At 36.2% G+C, this 24,451-nt stretch overlaps 1 protein-coding gene across 1 annotated transcript in view; it reads left to right on the top strand.

Moving 5' to 3' along the window:
• The first annotated feature begins 2,527 nt into the window (after positions 1 to 2,527).
• IGF1 (insulin like growth factor 1) overlaps positions 2,528 to 24,451 on the top strand; it is a 79,477-nt gene continuing 57,553 nt past the window's right edge. Inside the window, exons 1-2 of the mRNA XM_009679983.2 lie at positions 2,528 to 2,816; positions 7,235 to 7,391. Of these exons, the coding sequence (XP_009678278.2) occupies positions 2,754 to 2,816; positions 7,235 to 7,391 (220 nt within the window). The 5' untranslated portion in view covers positions 2,528 to 2,753. The remainder of the gene's footprint in view (positions 2,817 to 7,234; positions 7,392 to 24,451) is intronic.

Here is a 24,451-nt window from a genome sequence, read left to right on the forward strand (position 1 = left end):
TAGTTTACAGGTGCATTTTATTCAAGGGGGCACAAGTAACTGAATAAGCCCTCAATCATTGATCACAGAGTACTTTATTTGATATGGTTTGTAAAGTAAAAGTATGATTATCAAAAAGTATAATTAGCAACAAAAGGGTATAATTAGCATGGAAGAAATGGACATATCTCCACTAGCTAGCAGACTGCTATACTGCAATGAAGGTCAATAGGTGGCTCTGACGATCAAAAGAGAAGGAAAGCAATGAACCCCAGACAAATATGTCCTGAGGAATACTTAATTTTCTAGAAAAAGGGACTAGCTTGTTAGTGAGGAAAGGCACTCCACTGTCTAAAAAAAGTTCAAACAAATTACTATCAAAAAAAATCTGTCTTGAATTTATCCTGTTTTACTGCCTTTTAACAATACCACTTTAAATCAAGAACTAATAGAAAGAAGTGAAGTGCATCAGAAACTTAGCCTTGATGGCTGGAACAAGGATATGGAGTTCAGAATGGCTCCATGGAAAGAAGCAGGATTAGCAGTTATGTAAAGATACCATGGTTGTTTAGCTACCACGAATGCCAGAAGTTCCATCCTTATGCTACTTTTGCTACTATTGCTCCTGCATGCTACTTTTATGACCAGTGAAGGTCTTGTAAAACCTAGGAGAAAGAAAGCAGTGAGGAAATAAAGAAGGGTTTGAAGCTCAGGCAGCAGGGAAGTGAGGAATGAATGGATTCCTGCTATTATTCTGGGAAAAAAACGGAAGAGGAAACACATGTACCATCTATAGTCCCCTAAGAATCAAAAATACAGGAAATCAGAGCTTTGATCATTTCTCTTCCAAAATTCTTCTAGTAGGCTGGTCAAGTAAGTGATAAACGCACTATGAGTTATAGCAGGGTACATCAAGCTACGTGCAGAATCACGTCACTATTCAAAGATCTCTGAAATTCAAAGGGAAGAATAAACCATATCAGGATATTAGAATACAGTTCCTGCACTACAAATGTGTATTAGAATATGCTTTAAATATTGGTAATACCTAGACTTAAATTTACCTCAATCCCCGCAGTGATTCTGCCATCGTACTACATTAGCAGAAAGAAATCCTTTCCAAAGAGTAATCAGCTTAGCTCACCATACACCATTTAAAACTACACAGAACAGAGTATTAGCCATTCAAATTAAATGTGTCCTTTCTGCCTGGCAAGCACCACACAGTTCAAGGTGGACCTGAAAACTGAGAATGGATCTGGGCCAGTGTGATCTCAATTGTTATTTTCAATATCCAAAGTACAGCTAGCACCTCAACGTGTAACTGTCAGTTGTGTGGAAAGGGACAGGGACAAAATGCAATGTTCTGAAGCAGTTTTTATAGAAATCATTCACTGCTTGTGACATGTATTTGGTCTCTGGACTTGTAGTCTGGTTTAATCATCTACTCTGCCACCTTTCAAAACCAAAGGGTAACAAGTACAAATTGTATCTATAAAATAGCATCACAACTTCATGCTCAATGGCTAAGTACTGAAATGCAAGCATACATTATAAATAGAAAAACAGCTGGCTTGGAGCACATTGCAAGCCACTAACACAGTTGAGGGATTTGAATGACATCATAACCCGTGAGAGCATGTTGCTGGCCAGCTGGTGTTATTTATAATATGCTCATAATTGAGGAAAAATAAAAAGGCAAAAGTTAAGTATTACAGAATGAGCAAAGTTGAATTCTCTTTCTCCCAGTGTCATTTAAATTGTTATCAAGAATAATTAGGCAGATTACTAATAAAAAAGGGAAAGTGACTTTATAATTACAACAGAATATTTAAGATTAAAGTCATGGAACGGTCCCCAGATGAGGCTACTTGCAATACTATATTCATAGTACCGTAGATTTTAAGAAACGATATGACTTCTCCTGCGTGCTTGCTAAAGGATCGTGAAGCTATTTTGCCCTATTTACAAGCAATGTTCAACAATCCTTTTATTTTTAGCAAATTAAAAACTGCTATTTCAGGGTTAATAGCACAGAAGGATAGAGCTTTTAATTGTTACTCAGCATATAGGTGTGCCAAGTTTAATAATATAAATGTGCATTAAAAAGTAGATAACTGTCTACCTGTCTTTCTATATTATGTAAATAAAATGCCTGTTTCTCTATGCATAAATAAAATATGTGTACATGTATATGCAGGTACACATATATACAAACAATACCCTCATACACATATTTTTGTATGTATTTAAATATAGACACACACATACACATAATTACAAATACACGCAAAGTCATCTGAAAGTTAACCAGAATACATTTTCTTATTTTTCATGGCAGCATAAGCTTTTTTGTCTGCTAACCCCTCAGTCACTAATGCACATTCTTTTAAAGGGAAAAAAATATGCTTCTGTGCTCTAGTTTTAAAATGCAAAGGTATGATGTTATTTGTCACCATGCCCAAAAAAGTCCTTACTCGGTAACTTTGCCAGAAGAGGGAGAGAGAGAGAAGGCAAATGCTCCCCCAGCTGTTTCCTGTCTACAGTGTCTGTGTAATGTAGATAAATGTGAGGATTTTCTCTAAATCCCTCTTCTGTTTGCTAAATCTCACTGTCACTGCTAAAATCAGAGCAGATAGAGCCTGCGCAATGGAATAAAGTCCTCAATATTGAAATGTGACATTGCTCTCAACATCTCACATCTCTCTGGATTTCTTTTTTCTCATCATTACTGCTAACAAATTCATTTCCAGACTTTGCACTTTTAAGAAGCAATGGAAAAAATCAACAGTCTTTCAACACAATTAGTTAAGTGCTGCTTTTGTGATTTCTTGAAGGTAAATCTTTATTACTATTTCAAATCATTTTTGAGTTTTATTTTACTGTGTATTGTCTGCTTCTGGTTTGAAGAGTATTGTGCACTTTTCAATAACATTATTTTAGAACTGAGAATTATTTATAAATTGCTGAACATGCAATTTTATGTGATCTGGAAAATGGCTGTATGTAATAGTTGCAATTACATAGATAACTGTAAGGGTAAACTATTGCAGATACATGTCTTAAATTTCACTTCTATTCAGAGAACTTTACAATATTTCAGTTATGCCATTATTAAAGGGTCCAATTATATCATTGTCTATATTGTTAATTGATGCTTCTGAAAACAAGAACTTTTAGCTGTTTTCTGCAGGTGCAGGTTTTTACAGGAATATAGGCTTCATACACATGTTAAGTTTCTGCAGTTTTATATACACAATTATAAATAAAATGTTCATACTTTCACATTGAAACTTTTAAGGGATATTGTCATTGCAGCAATTTTCTGGCAGCAGTGTTGCATTTACTTATTTTTTGCTTTCATGTATTAAAAGTAAATGTGAAGTTTAGTTTGCTTTCTACATTAGAACCCAGCTGCAACTCTTGCTGACCTTGCATATTTGTATGGCTTAAGCAACTGTACATAAAGAAAATGGAAATTATTCTACATCTTCTTCTCCAAGTTTTCCCTTGTAGGGAGGGCTGTTTCAGGAAAGTTTTCATGTAAAGTTCTATGTTATGATACTATAATTTCTACTTACTAATACAAATTCTCTTTAGGTAAATTTGGCTTCTGTAGGTGCACTGACCTCTGTTTCTGTCAATTGGCCCTAGGTCAAGTTTCCACTATCAGCAAAACTATATCCTGCAAGAACTCTTTTTTTTTTTTTTTTAATGGTTTGCAAGCACACTCTTATGGAGTCAACAGATTTCTTCTGTTTTAATTGTTCAGGGCCTAATGAATTTTTTTATAGTGCCGGACACTTAAGCACATACATCCCAGTCCTTAATTCAAAAGAACACGTCTGCAATTGCAATGGATGGAACCATTCCCTTAATGTACAAATAGGCATCCCTTCCAATATACTTGAAAGGTGAAGATGGTTTTTTTTAAAGCGTTGAGCAAGGCATTAAGAGACATAAAATTAATGTGATAGTTCCTCAGCTGGTGCAGAACGCCCAGCTTCCTTGAAATCAAATGGAACAAATTGACTTATACCAGGTTAGGATATATCCCACATTCTCTGTCAAAGTTAACAGTATTTAAAGTTTGATCCATTCCAAAGTATGTATGCTTTATTTACATAATAGTTACTAGAGAATACTTTTATTGCAGAGTAATTACATACTTCCTCTACTATGGCTTGGTAATTTGATCCAACAGTTGTATATCAAAATGTAATTTTGAACATAACTCTGGATTTTCTCTTTAGTATATATTTTCCATGAAAGCATTGCTCACCTCAAGATATTTATAATTACCGTAAATGCTATTAAACGTTACTAAACAGTGACCAAGCATGAGAAGAATTCTTATGTACAACCTGGGCCAACTGAGAGTTTGTTAGAATAAGAGGACTTACAAAGAAAACTTAAGATCTAAAAGAAATATAGAGTTCATATATGACATTCCTTTGTGGTGCCACTCTTTTGGACTATTAAAAGAGGAATGCAGCAAAAGCTGGTTATTTTACTGAAAAAAGAGGAAATTCCAGCTGTGAAAATATGGTCAGTCATTCTATGCAACTAAAAGAAGTGCTTAACCAGGCTCATCCTGAACCTGTATTCAATTTCCAAACGTAATTAGATGCTTCAGTAAACCCCACCCACATGCCAACGCATTCTTTTTAAAACTCTCAACTTCCTAGTCAAAGTGGGGACACTATAAGCACCCTGTCTGTTTGTAAAGAGCCTGAGGCCATACTGGGTTACAGCTTTGTATTTTCTTAAGAATATTCCCCTCAGACTTAAATGGGAACTTTGATCTTATCACAAACATACTGAATCAGCTAATGTTACATTCAATTAAAATGATGAAATAAAGTTGAAGTCATAAATCATGTTTTGGAATTAGTTTTGATGAAGCAGCACTTAATTTAAAAAATAATTGATCGGTCCCTAGAAACATGTGAGTCTCTTTTCTTTTCCCAAAAGTTTTTACTTGTTTGCAAGTTCTTAACTGTTTTTAAATTTGGGGATAAAGTGTAGAAATTCTCTGTGGTTTATACTGTGCAGCTTTTTTGGCCTCCACTAAAGGAAAAACAGTGGAGAATCTGTCTTGTCCTAGTTCAGTGCTGATATTTATCTTAAAATATAACCCAGCTGAAAAATCTAGAAAAATACAAAATTGTTAAATGTCTAAGATTTATGTTTATTTCTGGCTCAAATGTTATACAAGAACAAACTGTTAAACACATAATGTTCTTACTTTTGTAATGTCTTTTAGCCTTCTGAGGCTGTGTTAAACAGCTTTCTGCTTTACCTCTGCAGAACAAGGAACTGGGAACCATCTTAAACTGCAGGTGCATCACATTCATCTTAGAAATTCAAAAATATGGCAAGGGAAAAAAGAAATTGATGTTGTTAAAATATGGAATCATTACAGGAAATAATGCCTTATGTTATCATCATTCATTTATAAACTGATCTTCTTCCATCTGCCATTGAAGTCATGTCCATGCATTAATGCTTGTTGGCTTTTCCATTGTAAAGTTGGCTAAAGACTCTTGTGAATGGGAAAATAATTATTCTTCCTCTTTATGATATATCATGGGATTCAGATTTGTTCATTATTTTCACAGTGGAAATATCATCAGGAAAAAAGGGCGATACATTCTCACTTATTTACAGATTTTCCTCCTATTCAACTCTGACTTAAGTTGAAATAGGGGACTTATCCAGCAAGGTGCTAAGGTCCCTTGGCAAGAAAATAAGCATTCTTAAAAATTATTGACTTAAACTAGAGAAGGCTCAATATCCCGGTGACTCCCATATGAGCAGATAACAGATAATTCCATCATTTTTTTCAAAAGTTCAGTGAAAAATATGAGGGAATGGTCCCTGAAACCTTGAAAGAAACTCGAGGGAAGATTAATCATCTTACTCCAATTACTTGCACTTGTCTACTAATATAAAACAGATTTAAGCCAAGGGTAATTGTACATGCAAGAAGGATTTGTAACTTCTCACCTGACTGGAGCACTAACTTTACCTTGAAATAGAATCAAATTATATGCAGATTTATACCTTTTGAAACTAACATTTTTGTTAAGTGATCTGCTAAATCAGCTCAAAATATTCATTCAGCACAAGCCTCACTGCCCTGCTATCCAACATAAACAGGTTTCCCTACTATGTTAATAACAGTATTCAACAAAAATGCTATCTTATTTGACACGCTGGTCAGATTGTTGACTGATATAAATAGAAATGAAAGGAAGGGGACCAAGGGAACGGTTCAAATTTATACCCCCCGAGGACTGGCCCTTCTTTAGTCGTATGTCCAGGAAAAAAATAGTTTGTACACCAAATATAAGAAAGAAAACAGTCACCAGTTCTGTATACATCCTCATAAACAAGCCTGAACTAAGTGGATATAGTAGAGATCAGTGAGTCATGCTTCCATTAAATACAAATGCAAATCCTTAACACTTCTACTAGACATCCTCTTAATTTCTTGAATTCTTCCACTTGTTATCTTCCTAGGAACAGAGGACTGGAAGAAAACTCCTGAGTCAATGAATCTGGTCCCCTACTATGGAAGGTGCCACATCAACTCCTCTGTAACTTTAGCAAGCTCTACCTCAAAACCTTCTTTTTGTTTTGTCCTGGTGTTTCCATTTTTAAAGTGGCAGGAGAATCACCGAGTACAAATAGTTATGAACAGTCTTTCTCCCAGCCCAAATTTCCTTCCCTCCGGTTTACAGCCTTTTGCTCTTGTGCCAGTGCTGTTCTTTGGTTTAAACAGCTCTTCTCCATCATATGCAGCCTCCACATTTCTCAGTACACTGGCAGACAGCAGTCGTATCCCCTCTTAGCCTACCTGGTCTCAGACAACACAATTCAAGGTTGCCTAGTCTTCCCCACCCTAATTATTTTGGCCTTCCCAAGTCCCTTTGCCTATGTTATTCTTGCCTAACCTCCTTTTGCAGTAAGAACCATAAATCGTGGTCCACTTTTAGAAGATTCTTTAACTACACGTGCAGGTAAACCAAGAACATTCAATTCACTAGAGGAAGTCATCAGTTTACAAAATGTATGGAATATGTTGCAATGTTGCAATGTTATTGTGAGACCTTTCTTGATGTTGTGGTTATTCTTGTTTAACAAATTACACTACGTATGCAGTCCCAGCTCACAAGGGTACAGTAGCTCATTTTCTTTAGGACTCTGCTGGGAAACTCTGACACAGTACTTTTGTTTGCTTCTTTGGCAGGTGAAGATGCACACTGTGTCCTACATTCATTTCTTCTACCTTGGCCTGTGTTTGCTTACCTTAACCAGTTCTGCTGCTGCCGGCCCAGAGACGCTCTGTGGTGCTGAGCTGGTTGATGCTCTTCAGTTCGTCTGTGGAGACAGAGGCTTTTACTTCAGTAAGTCAACCCTTTCTTTCATTCAACTGCTAAACTTCTCCTTGTAGTCCACTGGGGTTTGCAACTGCTCTAAGCAAGCATAAGAATAATCAAATTAGGCTGCAAAGTATTACTACTGTCCTCTGTCTCTGAGATGTCCAGATTTGCAGTGAACATGAAGTCCCAGCAAAGCATAGAGCTGTGCCCGTGTTCAGGCTCTCCAAGGTTTTAATGAATTTTCCTTTTCAAACGTGTCATTGTTTTTAACCATTTCCCAGCTGTTGCTATTCCACCTGCTATATTACAGCTTGCTGCTGCCCTGACATTGAAATTAATGGAACAACAGGACACGCTTAGACCTAAAATATTCATGGGGCAGTACTACATGTACCTATTATGTCAGACCACTTGTAAACAGTTTAAGTACACACTGTGTCATATTAAAAACACAGTAAGCTTCAACATCTGGTTTGAAAAAATAAAATCTGGAAGGCAGCAAGTAGAAAGTTACAGCATCCAAGTATCCGCATACTACATCAGTTAAGTACAGGTGAAGGCAAATTCATTCATGGTGAGATAATAAAGAATAATCACAATACAGAAAATAGATACAATCAAGTCTGTAACAGTGTGAATATATTAGGATTTGAACCACATTTTGGAGCAAGACCTGGGTGTGAACATCACAGTATTTTTCCCTTGCTGTGTTTTAAATTGTGCAAAGCTGGAGCATTCAGATGAATTAACTCTTTTATGTTGGTACTTTCTTACAAATGATGTTAAGAAAAAGAAGTACAGAACATGTAAACAGTAGAACTCTATTTCTAATTTTCGACTAATTGATACTCAAATACCATGAAGTTAATGAAGCTTTTAGCTAGGAATATATTCATTCTTTAAGACATATTAAAACATGCAAGAACTTGTGTCATCACAGCCTCTGAAGCTAGTGTTTACCCTTTATAATAATGTGTTCCAGGTTATGTGTGGAATACACATAACAATGTGTATTCCAGGTAACTTCCAGTTGAAGTGACCTTTCTTTTAGGCCCTTATTGCCTTTCCAAACAGGAACATAACTAAGAAAAGGAGATCAGCCTAATGAGACTATAAAGACATAATTAACTGAAGGTTCTTTTTCTATTTATTTTTATATTTTTTGTGAGGTCTGAATTTTTTACTTTTTTAATCCTCTTTTTATCCCAATAACTCTTGCCTTCTAAGATACCACTTTTGCTTTTCTGCTCAGAAAGTGATATCAGAAGGATATCACTTTGGCTTTTCTGCTTTTCCCCCCACCATCCCTTGTCATTTTTAATCATGGAATTACTACTTTAAAGATTTTTCTCCTTGCTTGCAATAAAATAGAATTAGAGAAATCCACACTTTTGCATCTTTAATTTTTAGGAAAACCAGATTTCCTCTACATGCAAGTTGCTGACCTCTTCACTATCTTTTTGGCACTTCCTACTAAAGTTTATCCTTCTGAAACAGGGAGCTTTAGTTTCATATATGCTCAGTAGTTCATTAGAGAACCCTTAATTTCTGTACTTGATGCTTCACCTATCACTAATCAGTTCTAGAGTGCTGTTTAACTTAGCATGCTGGTGCTAAATAATATTAAAATATTGGGATCTCTCTTAAGGAACTTTAAATTTTTCTGCCACTTATCTGTTTGTTCATTTGAACACCAAGATCTGTTACATTCATCGGCATCTGAGTTAGACTTAAGAGCTTATCTGAGTGCCCTACAAATACTTCCTTTTGCATGGCTGGCAGGAATTTAAAGGGAGTCTGTCACCTCCCCCTCTTGCTCCTACACCAGAAGACAATAAGCTGCATCTTTAGAACGGCGTAGCAACTTTTTTTTACAGCGCATGTATCTTAGACATATTTCCAGTCATTTCTCTACTGGTAAAATGTTTGCTGCCTGTGCGGGGAACTATGGCAGCTGCTTACCAACTGACAGTGGCTGCTACTGCCAATCAGACCTTAAGTTATATGTACTCTTTATTTTCTTCAAGGTAAAAATATATGTAACATGCTAGTCATCAGCTTTCAACCTTAGTTATTTTAAAGTTAAATAATCTATTTCAAATTTCTACATTCCCTAAACTAGACCACCCTTATTTTAAAATACAAGCATGGATTCTGGAAGTTTTAAAGCAGCTCATTACCCTTGCAATCTTGACTTTTGTCTTCCATCAGCATAGACTCCCTCTCTAGTTTTCTTTGTTGTGTATTTACATTTTCAGTTTTCACCTAAAATTAATATAACTCTTGATCCTATTGTATGGGAAGCCTTTTGTAAGCAAGAACCTATAAATTGTCCTAAGTTCATTCAATATCCTGGGAAACCTCTGTCTGATCTCAGTTGTTTTTCTGTTTTGCAATCTCATCAAGGTTTTATTAATGAACAATCACTTGGTTTCAGGAAAGTCTTGAACTGTTATAATCACCAGACTGCAATTTCAACATTCAACTGGAATTCTATGCAGTTAATACACAGGCCTTGGGTGCTAAGTAATGTGTATTCCATACATCACCCTACTTGTGATTCATGAGCAGTTTAATCTGACTTAGTCTTCTCCCTGTTATTCGTTAACATTTAATCTAAAATATAAAACCATAGAAAAAGTAAGTCCAGTAATGTTCGTAAAACATCTCGATATCCTGAACCTTGTATCAAATATACTAAAGAATGCAACATGTTATTGTAAGTTAAAAATGCTATTCCATTTCATAGCACTTTTTAAGAGCATCATTTGCAGCGGTAAAAATCCAGTGAACTTTTTTCATTTTTCTGTGAAATACAAGTCAGTTTCAATTGTATTGTAAGCCTCCTATTCTCACACTCTTGTTCCCTTATATAGAGTATCATCAGTGGTTATGTTTGCCTTTAACTTGCTCAGGAAATAGTTTTGAGGGAAGGTTTAGTCTTCCATCATTCTGTATCTCACTAGATACTTCAAATATAAAGAATATCTTTTGACTCAGGTGGTTCAGATTCCTGGTCAAAGCTTCTAAATATTCCTCGGGAGTTATGAGCAGAAATGAAGATAGAATTAATTGTGTTATTTTCTGCTGAAACTGTATTCTACAACCACAAGGCTATATCAACAGCTAGGACAGGGGAGAAAAAATTTCCTTTATCTAGTTTATTCTGCTTGTGAAAACTAACTTCCTACCTATGAAAGGAAATTCTTCACAGCTTTTGAAGGGAGGCACCAACTACTTACCACACACAAAGAAAAATATTGACCTCCAGAGGAAGCCAAAAGCTGTTTCTAACACTTTCTTTCTTCATGAAGTAGACTGGCAAAGAGCATTTTTTTCCAGTTTTTTAGGGGATTATGCCACAAGAATGCCAGCAGAGTGCATCTGCTTTTTCCCTTGCTCACATTTAATCCCAGCCAGCACTGGCTACTTCTCGGACAGCTTTTACGTTCCCATGATTCACCAGTGAAGATAAGGTTGTGGCCATCTTATATTTAGCAACTTCTCTCTAGTAGAATTTCTGCCACTGCAGTACCTGCGCACTATGTTATGTTAGGAGAAGCCAACAAAGAGGGAGTCTGGCCACAGTTTTCTACTCCTTGCAACTAAACCTCTGGAAGAAAACAAGTGGCTATAGTTCGACATAACTGTCCTCAGTTAATGCTTCTCCAGTTTCAAAAAATCTAGATTCAACAGTCTTGAAGCAAAGTGGTATGCCTGTCATGCTCATTTGACTGTTAGCACCTAGAAAGGTCTATCACGCCACTGCCACTACAAAACAATGCTGAGGGCAGAGACTGCGGGGACGACTACAAGTACAAGTTACAGGACACTTATAGAAGTGTTAGCCTGGGAGGGGGAAATTTTTGCTCGAAATAGTCTAGTCCTATTACAAGAATTACTTTGTAGATTACTCAGAGAAGGAGACTGTTGCGTTTTCTTCACACAAGTTGAACTTGATGGACCATCACTCATTCTAGCTCACACTGTGTCCTGAGGACTCAATACCATGAGCAAGGAGAGCAAATGCTGTCTTCTTTCTGATCCACTTTCTGCTCTTTAAAAATGTATGTTTTTCTTTTCCAATAAATGGACACTAATTTGGCTAACAAAACAAGTGAGTACCAATAAAGAAATAGCCTTATTTCCTTAGACAGTTTTGCTCATTCCAGTTTCTAAAGCCTAAGTTAGATGGCAATCAGTATCTGAGGCCATGGCACAGGGTATCAATCTGAGAAATTTGTAAAACCTATTTTTCAGTTTTAAAAAAGCAGCTTTGGTCTTTAAGTGAATCCTCTGAAGCATCACTTGCACAGAAAACAAGGGGCTGAATTTGGAGACCTGACACAATGAAGTTCCACTGATATTCTTCAGAGCATGGAAAATGATCTAGCACATGCTTCCTTAGACCCAAGAATGAATCCTACAACAGACACAGGCTTTACTGGTATCCAGCCTTAATGATCCCTATGTCAACTGCTTTGTAGAGAATCATTACAAATTGTTACAGCTTATTTTTTCCACTAAGACGATCAGAATCATGCAGCGTCCTTGAGAATATCCTCAACTCTGAGCAGCATAAGAATATTCGGTTATAATCACCAGAAAATTAGGAAAAGACGGTGAACAAGATTTTAGGTAATCAGACCTGTCATCATATCTCATTGCTTTGTAGAACCAAAGTATAAATGGAGGAACTGCTGCCTTACAGAGGAGGAAATTAAGGGCTTAGCAACAGGCAATCGTGTGTTGCTCCTTCCATTCCCTTTTAGTTTAACAGCTTCTCGTTTACTTCAGGAAGTCTGCTTTTAAGATGTTTTTAAGGTTTCTAGGCCTGTCAAATCTATCAACATAATTACACTAGAAGGAATTGCTTTCAGCTCTTTAACTACTTCATACCTGTAGGGACTATGAGTCATTAGCTCCTCCGTGTGTCCCTGACTAAAAGCAATGTTATGTTATGAGCCCAGGAATGGAACGCTGAAAAGCTGCGGTGGACATACCGCCTATGGTGTCAGTGACACCCTTACAAAACGTTGACAGGAAATCCTGGTCATCTTGTGTATGTCCATATTGCAAGATATGAGATTGTTTTTAAGTTTCTTGATCTGAATACATGCCCCATTTATGCCAAACCCCATATCAAGGGGAGGTTTGAGTGCGTTCCTCAACCTTTAGCTACAGATTCCTTACTTCTTACAGGAAAGCTACCTGTAACGGAAAGCTAGTCTGGAAAAGAGCTAAGGTGTACTTTTATCAGGCCCCCAGGGTCAGTCCTCAGGGAACCAGGATGGTAGGCACAATGACTGATACACCTCTGTAAAACAAGCAAGCACTGTGGGTTCAGGAGTGAAATCCACATATAATCAAATAGTAGCTGATGAAAACTGGCATGCATCTCTGTTGCCCCTTGTAGAAATCATTGAGGAAGTTCTTTGAAAATAAGCCAGTCTTTCAAAGAATTTTGCCTTTTTTTACAGGGCTAGGGAATGTACATAAAGGCTTACCTTAATTTGGTACGCTTAAATTTCTTAAGGTACCTCTCTAATAACAGAGAGAGAAGTTCCTCCAGAAGATGATTCAGGCATCAGATTAGGCTCCTGAATCATCCTCTAGAAAAGCCTGTTTCTCTCCACGGACTACAGAGGAAGCCTAGGAAGATTAGCCTCTAAAACGGGACTAAAGTTGGACTCCACAAACAATTCTTTTCTACAACTACTACCTCTCCTATCCCCGAGGTTTTCCTAGTTTTCCAACCAGTCTGCTTTTCATTAGGTGGGACCACAGTTGTACTGGTAATAATAATAAAGAGATGATTGGAAGGAAATCATTGATCAAAAAGTCCCCACTACTGAAACCAAATGAATACAGTTTCTCTGTAAGTTCAGTGTATATGTGCCCTTATTAGCTGTTAGACATGAGCGATGGCAATGCTTTTTATGATGTTTGCCTATCTATGCACTAGATCAAATTTTTAATTTAGCAAAAAAGCTGTTATTTGACATTTGAATACTTAATTGCAGTTAGCTATACATGTATTTAATGCATTGTTTCGTCTCAGGTTGGCTAAATTCACTTAAAGAAGCTCCTGGCAAGATCAGCATTAATTCTTGGCATAACTGCCTCTTTTACTTTATCACTGAACCTTAAATACCAAGAAAAACCCTTCACTGCCTTCAGTTATGGCATTTACTTTACTCAATTGGCCAAAACCTTTGCATATGGTCCCTTTCATTTGTCCTAATATTAATAACAGCTTTGCAATATTTGATCAACAGCAGCAAGAGTCACAAAGCAAATTATTCAGTTGACCAGACCCACACAGTCTCTTAACTAAAACCTTCTGTATTATCTACTTGAGCATCTAGGGCAATCTATATGGAGTAATGATTCAAAGAAGGAAATTCATATAACTATTTCTCTAAAGCTTACTCAGTGCTTTAGCTATTACGCATCTGTTTCAAACCCTCTCATCACTGCAAATCAAGTAGAGCCTTAAAGCTGTGTTCATTTTGGAGCTTTGCTGGACAATGATGGACCTAAAAAGGTTTATTTAACAATACCTAAATGTAAACGTTTCCCTGTCATACAAGCTTAATTGTTCAAAAATATGACAACAAATGAAAGGAGTAATGGACAGTTAAATCATTTCTCAGTCTAAAAATTAAGACAAACCAAAAGAAAGTAATACCAAGAATGTATGCTGATTCTATTGGAGATTTCTGGCTAAATTTATCCCTGGTAATATACCCAGGGACTTCTGTGTCAAAAAGAAGAAAATGCCATTAATTCATAGTTATTTTGTGGTGCATTTAATGCAAGATATATTGCAAGTACTGGGTCTGTTAATAGGCACACTTCAAGTTTGCATTAGTGAGTGAGGTTCTGAAAACGAGGATTTAAACATGTCCGTAGCCTAGCAGGGGCAGGGAGCACAACATATACTGACCTGTGAGTCACTGCAATGTATAAAAAATTTTGCAGTGTCACTGTAAGTAAAGGTTTAAAAAACTGAATCAAGCTAAATACTAAATGTTTGTTTCAACCAAAAGACTTACCTTAGACCCTGGTTAACCCAAAACTTTCAGAATAATAGGACAAACTGCTTTTCTTACTCTGTCAAAGCAAGAAAAGTGAAATGCTATCTTCTTTTCAGACTTCCTTTCAGTATTAGAGAAATTCTACAGGTGAGCTCATCAGGTCAGTTTTATATGAATAAATTCTAGGTTAAATTTCTGATTGCCTCTCTCCTGCAAAATTGCTCTGGAATTCCTTAATAAGCTTAAAGTCTTACAAAACCTGAGGCAGACGCAAATCTGAGGTACTTGCTGCATTTTCTGATAGAATCCCATATACAGTAAATTTAATGTTTTTTGAAGTTTTTACTCTTACATGACAGAGTTGACGCTGTTTGCTTACTTCAGACTGAATACTTTGTTACTGAAAATTAGAATAATGTCTTTAGATCAAAAGAAACAATACCCAGTAATACCTGTTAGGGTTCATCTTTCTTTTTTCTGAATCAATTGCTTATTTATATATTTTCCATCTTATTTTTGACATTCAGCTGTGATCCCAATTTTCCCATCTACAAAATAACACAGAATGCTCTGCAATAAGAGAATGTCTGCAGAGAACAGACCATATTGCTTCATTATGTGCCCAGAACAGTGTATGAGTGGAAAAGGGTGCCCTGTTCAAGCACCTCCATGTACAAATTAGGACCCACATCCAAACTAGAACTTTTCTTTATTCCAAAACTATTTGTTTATACTGTTCATACCTTTGTGTGTTGAGCAGAATTTTACACAAGTCTGAGTATACAGAAAAAATAAGGGGTTGGCTTAAGGGGTCGCATTTTCATTCAATCCAGCTCAGCGAACAAAATGGTTTCTTTCAGAAAGTAAACATTATAACACTCTCATTAACTATTTCTGTCATCAAACAAATAACGCACCCAAGTAACACTTCAAACCACTTATAAACAGGAATTTCAAAGTGAATGCTCCTGAAAATTGTTTTGACTTAAAGAGAATGTTCATTAACAGCCATCTCCTTCTAAGGCTGTGGATAACAAGTTTACCTTACACACACTAACTCTGTATTTCACTGACAAGTCTGAATTCTTAAGAGTTTTTAAGCGTTGCACGGCTAATACAGAGATAGAAGGACCACAGGTGTTTTGTGAAAGGTGGTAGAGAAGATGAAGTTATGGTTGCGGCATAAAAGGATGAGTACATTCTCAATTAGTTTTGGTGGTTGTGTGATACTATGTACAAAACATCTGGTTTAGAGCAGACAGGTTTTTTTTTAGACTTACACTAACTACACTGAAGATTTCTTTTAATTCAGTCAGCCCCATCAAAAAGACCATATAAGAGCTTTTACTATTACAATTTTTATTAAATCTTTTTGTAACTCTTCATTGATTACTTTAGGTTACGCGAAAGCTAATAATATCTATTTTAGGTTAACATGGCAGGTATAAATTGAATCTTACCTTGAGAGTCCTATAGAAAAGTATGAGATAATAATTTGTTTCCACATCCCCTGAATTCCTAAATTACTAGTCAACAGGTCTTCCATGAAAAAAACTTAGTTTTTCCTACGTATTTCAAGTTTTATGTTTCTTTCCATTAAAGTTTCCAGCCTTTCACAGACATATTTAGTTTGGCAGGAAGAATCTGGTGACTCATAGACTGAAGAGATTTGAGAGCAAGCTACTGAAAATGTATCTAATTTCTTCTTGTGTAATTTGGGAGCAAGCTACTGATAGTATGTCTAATTTTCCTAGTTTAATCAGATGTATTATTGGCAAATACACGTCCTGAATAAAAGCTGTATTTATTCCTGAAATATAGAGCTAAGATTAAATGCAAAACCACCATGCATATTTGATTTTAGAGCACTCCTGGCTTTTTCTAATTGCTTCTGGCATTATACTCTAAATCAATGAGCACTGAATGAAAACAGAGATACTACTGAAATGATTTACATTATATTTTAGAATTTAGCAGTAGCAAAGAAGTGTTCCTTACTGATTTGGGGCGGGGAGGAATTAGTCTTTTTTCAAAGTAGGATAAGGGTGCATGGAAGAATAGGTGATGTTATTCCACCATGACTCATATGGAGGATAAAAGTACTAGAAAAGTTGTCACTTGTATTTTGTATTGATGATTGCATTGTTTCCTTCACCTCTTTTCAGACAAAAAGACTCTTGTACATTGAATTCTTTATAGATAGATAATCTGTGATGAGCTTATATCATTTTCCTATATCCACATACAGACTGAATCGTCTGAAGAATGACGACTAAACAAAGCTTGAACCAATACACACAAGGAGATTGTGATTCAGATTCATGCCATCTACTTTCAGGCACTTAAATAAGTTGTCTCAGTTAGAAGCATACTCATTCAAGCTTATACTACAGTCAGTGAAAGGAGTTAGAAACTTTCAGAACTGTCTTTTAAGTTCTGAATATTCCTTAGGACATGCTTTTCTTTCTCCACCGACTATATAAGGAGTCTATGGCAATTGGATCTTTAAGTCGGTGCCTGAGTCAAGTGTTTAAATTTTGGTGGCATGAATCTATTTCAAACCATACATATGTCAGCGAGCTCCCATGCGGAGATAAGGATGTGCTCATATGGCCTAGATTTCAGATGAAAGCAAATCTGAGCTTATTTTAGCTGCCATGATACAATACAATTCAGTAAAGATCCAGAATGTGCATTGTGGAGGTAACACCAGTTAGGCTTGCTCCTTTAGCCTTCTTTAAGAACTTCCAGGACTTTAGTCTAAGCGTGAATTTTGTTGGAGAAAGGACTCCATTCTGATATAATAATAGTAGACAGAAAAGGCTTACCTTTTTTTTTTTTTCTTGACATAATAGATGGAATATACTCTTGCACGCCATAATAAGTAACATTCCCTGATGTTTTATCCTTGCATAATGAGACAAGGTACTCTTATCCGTGCCTAGATACCTAGCCAATTTTTTACACCGCTGTTCATACTGATTCATTTCTAGTCCTATGAATATACACTACTCAGCAGTTTTCTAAGAAACAGAGACAATAATAATATTCAAAACAAGAGTGACATCTAAATACAAAAAACATGTGTCCTTAAAAAAGCGATTTCTCTGTGGTTATGCTGTGCCCTAAAATACTAGGATGGAGAAAGAACACAGAATGTTGTTGAGGTACACTTTTGAGATACTCATTGATATGACAGGCATTTCGAAGGTTTAAGGAATAGCTATTGCTGACCCATTGAGTTCATCAATAAAAGCACAAATGGCAATTATATAACTGAAATAAATGAAAGAGAACCCTGCCTGAGGTTGTTAAGTTGGTCATTGAGTTGATCCGACAGCACAATGTTCCTCTACCTTCCTTGCTTCAGTTTTTCCCTTCCTCCAAGGCAATACACAGTACAGAACTGCTTCAAAGACAGCCGCATTCCATGACCTTCTCTAAACTGGTCACTTAACTTGGAACATAATGGCAATGACTGCAATTTCCAAACTAGTTGTGGGGGCTAAGAATTGTACTTTAGGTTGTCTGGATATTGACAGGTCTTCTTCAATAGCTAAATTATTTTAAAGCAGCCAGAGAAAAGCATTTAAAAACAAAGATGATGGTTTACATTGGCTATGAATAAATACATATGCATTTTGATTTATAATTGTACTATTTTCTTTATCTCTCTCAGTCTAGTCTTAATATTGTGCATTGTATTATATGCAATCAGTTGGGCTTGAGGAACAGTGGGTAGAAATGAGAGTAACATTTCCACATTCCCTCACTCCACAATAAGATATTGACTTCCGCATTTAAAAGTTGTAAAGAGCCATCTAGCATGGGATACTCACAGGAATGACTTTTCAAAGATGTGTGGAATTCCACCTCTTATTTAAGGAATTATATATAGTAGATATAATATAGCTATACCAAGATATAGTCTTTTCAAAATGAAGTAGTTCACATAATATGGTCATGCGAAAAATAACAGTAAGATTTTGTGTAAAATTTATGAGAATATTTTTGCAAATATTTTTGCAAATATTCTCATAAAATTGTACAACTGCAGCTGTAATGGCTTTAAGTCAACTACTACAATTTTTTGTCAACTACTACAATTTTTGTTACAGTCACTTCAATTTAGTTTTTGAAAGCAGGAGGTATTATATTATAAAAGATAATTGAATTATTTCCTATTATCACTAAGATGAAGACTAATAAAATGAGCAGAATTTGTAAGTGGAGATATTATCTGTGGCTCTTTTCAAACATAAATTCATACTCTGATATGAAGCAGATGAAGGTCAGATCAGAGAAAATAAATTTAATTTTTTTGAATACATCAGACTTGAAATCACCACCAACAATCAAATAATCAACAACAGATACTAAATGTAAAATGGTTAGCTCTGAGTTGTGAAACAGATAGGAGTGCTCCAGTGTTAATAAATTACTACAGAAACATACCTACACTTCTACAAAGCAGAGAAAAGGCAGAGTTGTCAAGGAAAAGCTAATCTATATTATGATAATGAAGGGGAAAATATGATAATAAAGAAGGAGAAAAGAGTGAGAACCTGTTCATTCATTACTCCTAAATTCCTGGCCTTGTCCGGGAGTTTCTCTGCTTCACACCCAGTCAGGAGTCCACGAATGCTAATTCAAGGTTATCTGTTAACTGCAATTGGCTTTGGCCTATCCACTGAGGATAATATAAGCTAATTTGAGGAATTCTCCGTGTTCACTAGAGAAAATAATTACCTCTTATCATTGATTTTCCTAGGTCTTTTGGCCATAAGTATCATTGCGCCACAAATATTTTCCCTTGACTTGATTCCCACTGTTTTCTAACCACTCATCTGTTTTTCCAAAGAATTACTAGCTGAACTTCTGATTTTTGTCGCTCTGCACTATAAATAGAGCAAAGAGGGCTTCTCCTGCGTAATCAGTAGATATTATTTTGCCTGAGTTGGAAGGGATAAATAACATTAAAAATATACTCATTTTTCTTGTTCATTCAGCCCAACATGGAGTGTTTGTATTGATTTTCAAGTATACCTACCAATCATGCATGGTGTAAACTATTAAAAAATACCAATTCTTCAGACTTCAGTGAAGTTGAAGTGCCTAAATTGGTCTTCCTTTTGTGGCAACTAGGTGCATGCATTTAAAAAAAATGAGGTCTAATTGTTTTAGAGGTATCAATCTACTTCCAAAAACGGGTATAAGTCTCAGGGAAAGTCAGTGAGACCTAAAAGGCTCCTAAAGGCATATGGGGCAGATTTTCAGTGGGTTTTAGGCGCTGAAGAGGCAGATGGACATCCAAGAGATTTTCAAAAGCAATTATGTACCTAATTTGCATTAAAATCAATGATAGAGAGTCCTTGGCAATCTTTTCCAATATTGTATCTATGTTTTTAGTAGCCTCAGTATCTTTGGAAATAGGAGTCAGGGTCCTTAGCTACTTCTCAAAATTTTGCTTATGGACCTTAACGAACGCTTGTGAAAAATCTATCACCATTAAAAGCTCTTTAAAATAAGAATTGGCATAATGATTTGGCTTCCTCTCTGACGTGAAACATACTAATACGCTTAGTATGAAATCTCCTTGCCTCTAGCATAAATGTGTGAGGCATCAGATGAAAGCTAATAATTTCCCAAGTGAGCTAAAAATAATGAAGTCTGAATTTGAATAAATATTGTAAGAGGCATTCTGGAACAGACAGCGGTTAATAAGGACTGCGAATGCTACCTTTCCACTAACGTCATTTGCAAGATGCCAAACCCTAAATAGGGACGACAAACAATACAGGATAAAGACTTAGCACGAGAAAACCAATAATCATTGCAGGAAGCAGGATACAATGAATACTTTATTATTTTCTTTGTCTTCTAAACAGAAAAATATAACTAAAAATACCTCAAAAGTCTTGAGAAGCTATATCCGTAAGATGTTTTATTTTGGAGGCTCATGTATAATGTGAACAGACTTTGTCTCCACTGCAATTAACAGCACCTGACAGTACCTGAAATTGCGTTAATTCTAAACCCATTGTAATGTTAGGAGTGAGAGAATCTCCAGGTTTTATGCAAAAGTATTAGTTTGTGTAATGCAGGGACCCATGAATTAAATGTGTTTTTAAAAATGGGCTCTAAGTTAAACAGAAGTGTTTAATGAAAGAACTAGAGACTGAAACTGTGTCTTTCAGTAGCCTAGGTGGTCCTAAGAATCCCTTAAAACCAGGAAATGCGAGGCTTAATTTTGTTACTTTATGCAACAAAATTTGTCTCAGGCAAATCAATTTTATGATTTAAAATTATGATATATTATATGTTATGATTATGATTAAGACTATGATATAGTCTGTCATTAAATGACTGCAGTCTTTTTAATAAAAATTTCATCAGTAGGTTACCTAGGATGAAGGCTTCTTGGGAGAAGGAACAAGTCCTTCAAATATTTGTCTTTATAATGTAATGTGTGGTCTCATGCTGTATTGCCTTCTAAGATCCAAGTACTGCAGACAATAAAGGATTAATATTTTTCTCATAAACTCTTCTAAAGCGCTCATCAGTGAAGTATTTGATTGCAGCACTCAGACAAATACACTCTACTCTACAGTTTCGCAGGAAATTACTCATTTCTCAGAGCATTCGTAAGTTTTTTTGCCCTAGTAATTGCATATCCAATTGGAGATGGCAAAGATTCATTCTGCAAAGTAATTTTAACATTTCTGCTAGTATTTCATGTGTTCAAAACAGAATACAAATGTCAATTAATTAAACCTAGAGATACAGTTAAGTAGTACTGCCCCTTTACACAGGGCAAATTGAAGCCAAAAGGTTAAAGCAGATTTTATAATATGCAGCTGCAAATGTAGTGCTTGTTCCAAAGCACCTTCAGTATACGCCTGATCCTACTTAAGTCAAGAAAGCATTTTTAACAAAAGAGCTGGGGTCAATAGCAACCTGATCTTCCTCTCTTTTTCTTCAAAGCTACGCACCTTCCCAAAGAATCGTTAGCTTCCTACTGCTTTCATTGAAGCAACAGAACTTACCTCACTCCTGGGAGCTGCAGAACTTCCAGGGCAGGTGCTGGGCAGGGCAGGAGCAAAGCACTGACCAGGAAGAGATACCACCACCAAGCGGCTGGTGACAAACAGAATTCAGTAGGGAATCTTTCACACTTTTAACTTAATGAAATCTCTTGGTCCAGAGATCTGGTTTTAGATGAATAGACTAAAAGCAATTAGGAAAGAACATAAAATCTTTTATTTTCCTTTTCAGCTAAGGAAGGAGCTAATGAAAGGTGGTATAGAAAGGACCTACGTTTGTTCACAGGGTTTATAATGTCCTATGGTCGTGTAAACATCTCTGTTAAGTGCTAAGCCTTCATCTGGCGTGTGAGTCCCCTTCTTGAGAAATGACAACATGATTTAGGCTTATCCACTCATGGCTACTATATCGAAACTACCAACAGGATGTCAAATAGTTTAAGTAATTTTTTGTGATGTGACTACCAGCAGAGACCACTGGTGCATTTCTCAACAGTCACTCTGTAAAAATAATGCTTCTCACTTACCCAGTTCTGTTGGCAATGGACAGTAATTTACCAAAAAAAAATCCACTTTGTATGTCAATTTGGTTTTTTCTCCCACTTTCCCCACTCTGCATGGTTGCATACCATATTGTATGCAGCATTCAGAAAAACAGTGTTTGTTCTGAACAACCTGAACAGACTTTGTGAGTTGAGTCCATCCTAACTGCCCTCGACTAGACTTTTCAGAAAAAAGGATCTGATAGCTTCTCATTTTCACGTTCTTAGTGTATGTTGGTTATATTTTGAAAAAGTATTCATTTTACTGCTTCCCTATAGTATCAGAAGACGGAAAGCTGTCTCAATAGGAGACTGTTTTCTTGCTGAAACAACCATAATCACAGAAAAAATGAGCTTGAAGTACACAGTTGAAACCTAAAAGTCCCATTAGCTCTTATTTGGAGTCAGTACAGAAAATTCACCTTTTCTTTGAATCACCTCTCCCTCTGCAGTTTGTGTTACTTCCTTGTGCCATTTTAAAAACAGAGTCATAATGCTATTTTAAAGCACTGCTTTGAATTTATTTTAGACACATTTAAACTACAGTAATTTAGCTGACGGCTGCTTGATTTCACTGCAGCCAGTGAGAAAGCAAGCAATCCAATGACCTCAAGTTCACTGAGATTTCTGGAAAACAAAAACAAGGGCTTTGGAAGGCCAGTGCTTTAACACATAGAGAAATATATTGAATACTTTCAAAGATATAAAATTCTTAGAACTGCTGGACAGGCTTCTGTGTGTGAACTCTCCTGTCCAAGTGGCATTGCTAAATACCATGACTCCAATCAGAAGGCTGACGTCATGTTGTTGTGTAACTCATAACCATAGCAATGTCACTTTTTAAAATGCATTATACATGCATTCAGCAGCTTAAAATTTCAATAGTGTCAGATGTTAAATAAAGCACAATTTAGGAGATTTCTTTTGAAATATGAGCGCTTTATATTTTTTGGAAGGGGGAAAAAGAATGTAAGGCTTGTTAAGCCAATGTTAACACTGGGAGCTTGGATTCAGAAAACAGACGCAGTAAAAACAGGTTTCATTACCAGTGTAACTGATAGTGATATAGGCGGGCAGGAGAGCTAATTTTAATGACTTTTAATGGACAACAATAATCTTAAGCTTTTACATTACAAATAGGCCAAAACGGACCTAAATGTATGCAGTAACAAACAGCATGGTGCTCCCAGGCTGCTGAGTAAGTAGTCTACCTGGCAGGCCAAGCTAACTTAGTGTAGGTCAGGCCCAATGACTATTACAACTCCTACAATACCAGTTCTATATTGGAGCCGTGAAGCAGAGACACTATGTCAGACTGACTGACCCTTCATATAATCACAGTCTTCAGCAGTGGTGTAATGCAGACACTACCCTCTTCATGATCAACTGAGGAATCACTGTTTTTTCAGTGTAACTTTAAATTATGAAATGAAGACTTACTACACCCCTTAGACCACCTACTATTCAATGAGTTAGGAGGCTATGCTTTCACAAGATTATGGATGATATGCCCCATAGTATACCACCATCTGGGATAGGCTGAGTTATAGCTTCTATGGCATGAATGAAAGGACCTGAATTTCTCTGGTAACAAATAACAAGATTACTGTCTCGTCTTTCAACACTTGGCACTTATAACTGCCACTTAAAGCACACAAGAATTCTAGACACACATTATTTCCAGCATCAAACACACAGTCACTTGACTTCTTGATATGCCACACAAGATGATGTTCTTGTTGCTAATCAAGTTCTCATACATACAGAAGATTTGTTTATAAATTTTGCAATCACAAAAAGAAATGGTGACATGCTGAAATGGATAAGTCCAGCAGTACACAATTATGGATAACATAGTCCCTTTCTGTTCACTCCATGAATCCAGAAATAGGAATTCTGATTATGAGAAGCCTTGTTGGTGTAAGCCCTCTCTCACCTTTTCTCTTTCAGAGGACATACCAAGAGTTCCTTTAGACAGGCAGCGGATAAAGAATAAAGCAGTTGGGAGGTCTATGGCTATTTCTAGCTCTGGCAGTAACTCGCTCATGTAACCTTGAACAAATCATTTTATCTGTATTTGTCTTACTTTTATCGTGTGTGAAAATGGGGCAACGATGTTTATTTACCTTTTAAATGCTTTTGAAATCCACAGATTCAGGTACCCATTCAGATCTATCCAAATCATACTTTTTTAGACGCTCACCTGTACGTAACTCCACAATTGGAAGAGTTAACATTTTAAGCAAAATGCCACGTTATACTCTCAAATAGCAAAACAGCAAAATGCATGTTATACTCTATCAGATTGAGGGAAAACGGTTCAGTAATTACAATAAAAATATATCTGTTGACATAAAGGATGAAAATTAGCTACTGCATTCAAACTAGAAATTATTGTTTGTCAAATGATTGCAGAGAATGCCTCAAACCGTTTATAAACAATACTACACAATTATACA

Source organism: Struthio camelus, chromosome 1 (genome assembly GCF_040807025.1).
Source record: "Struthio camelus isolate bStrCam1 chromosome 1, bStrCam1.hap1, whole genome shotgun sequence".
Classification (NCBI taxonomy): domain Eukaryota; kingdom Metazoa; phylum Chordata; class Aves; order Struthioniformes; family Struthionidae; genus Struthio; species Struthio camelus.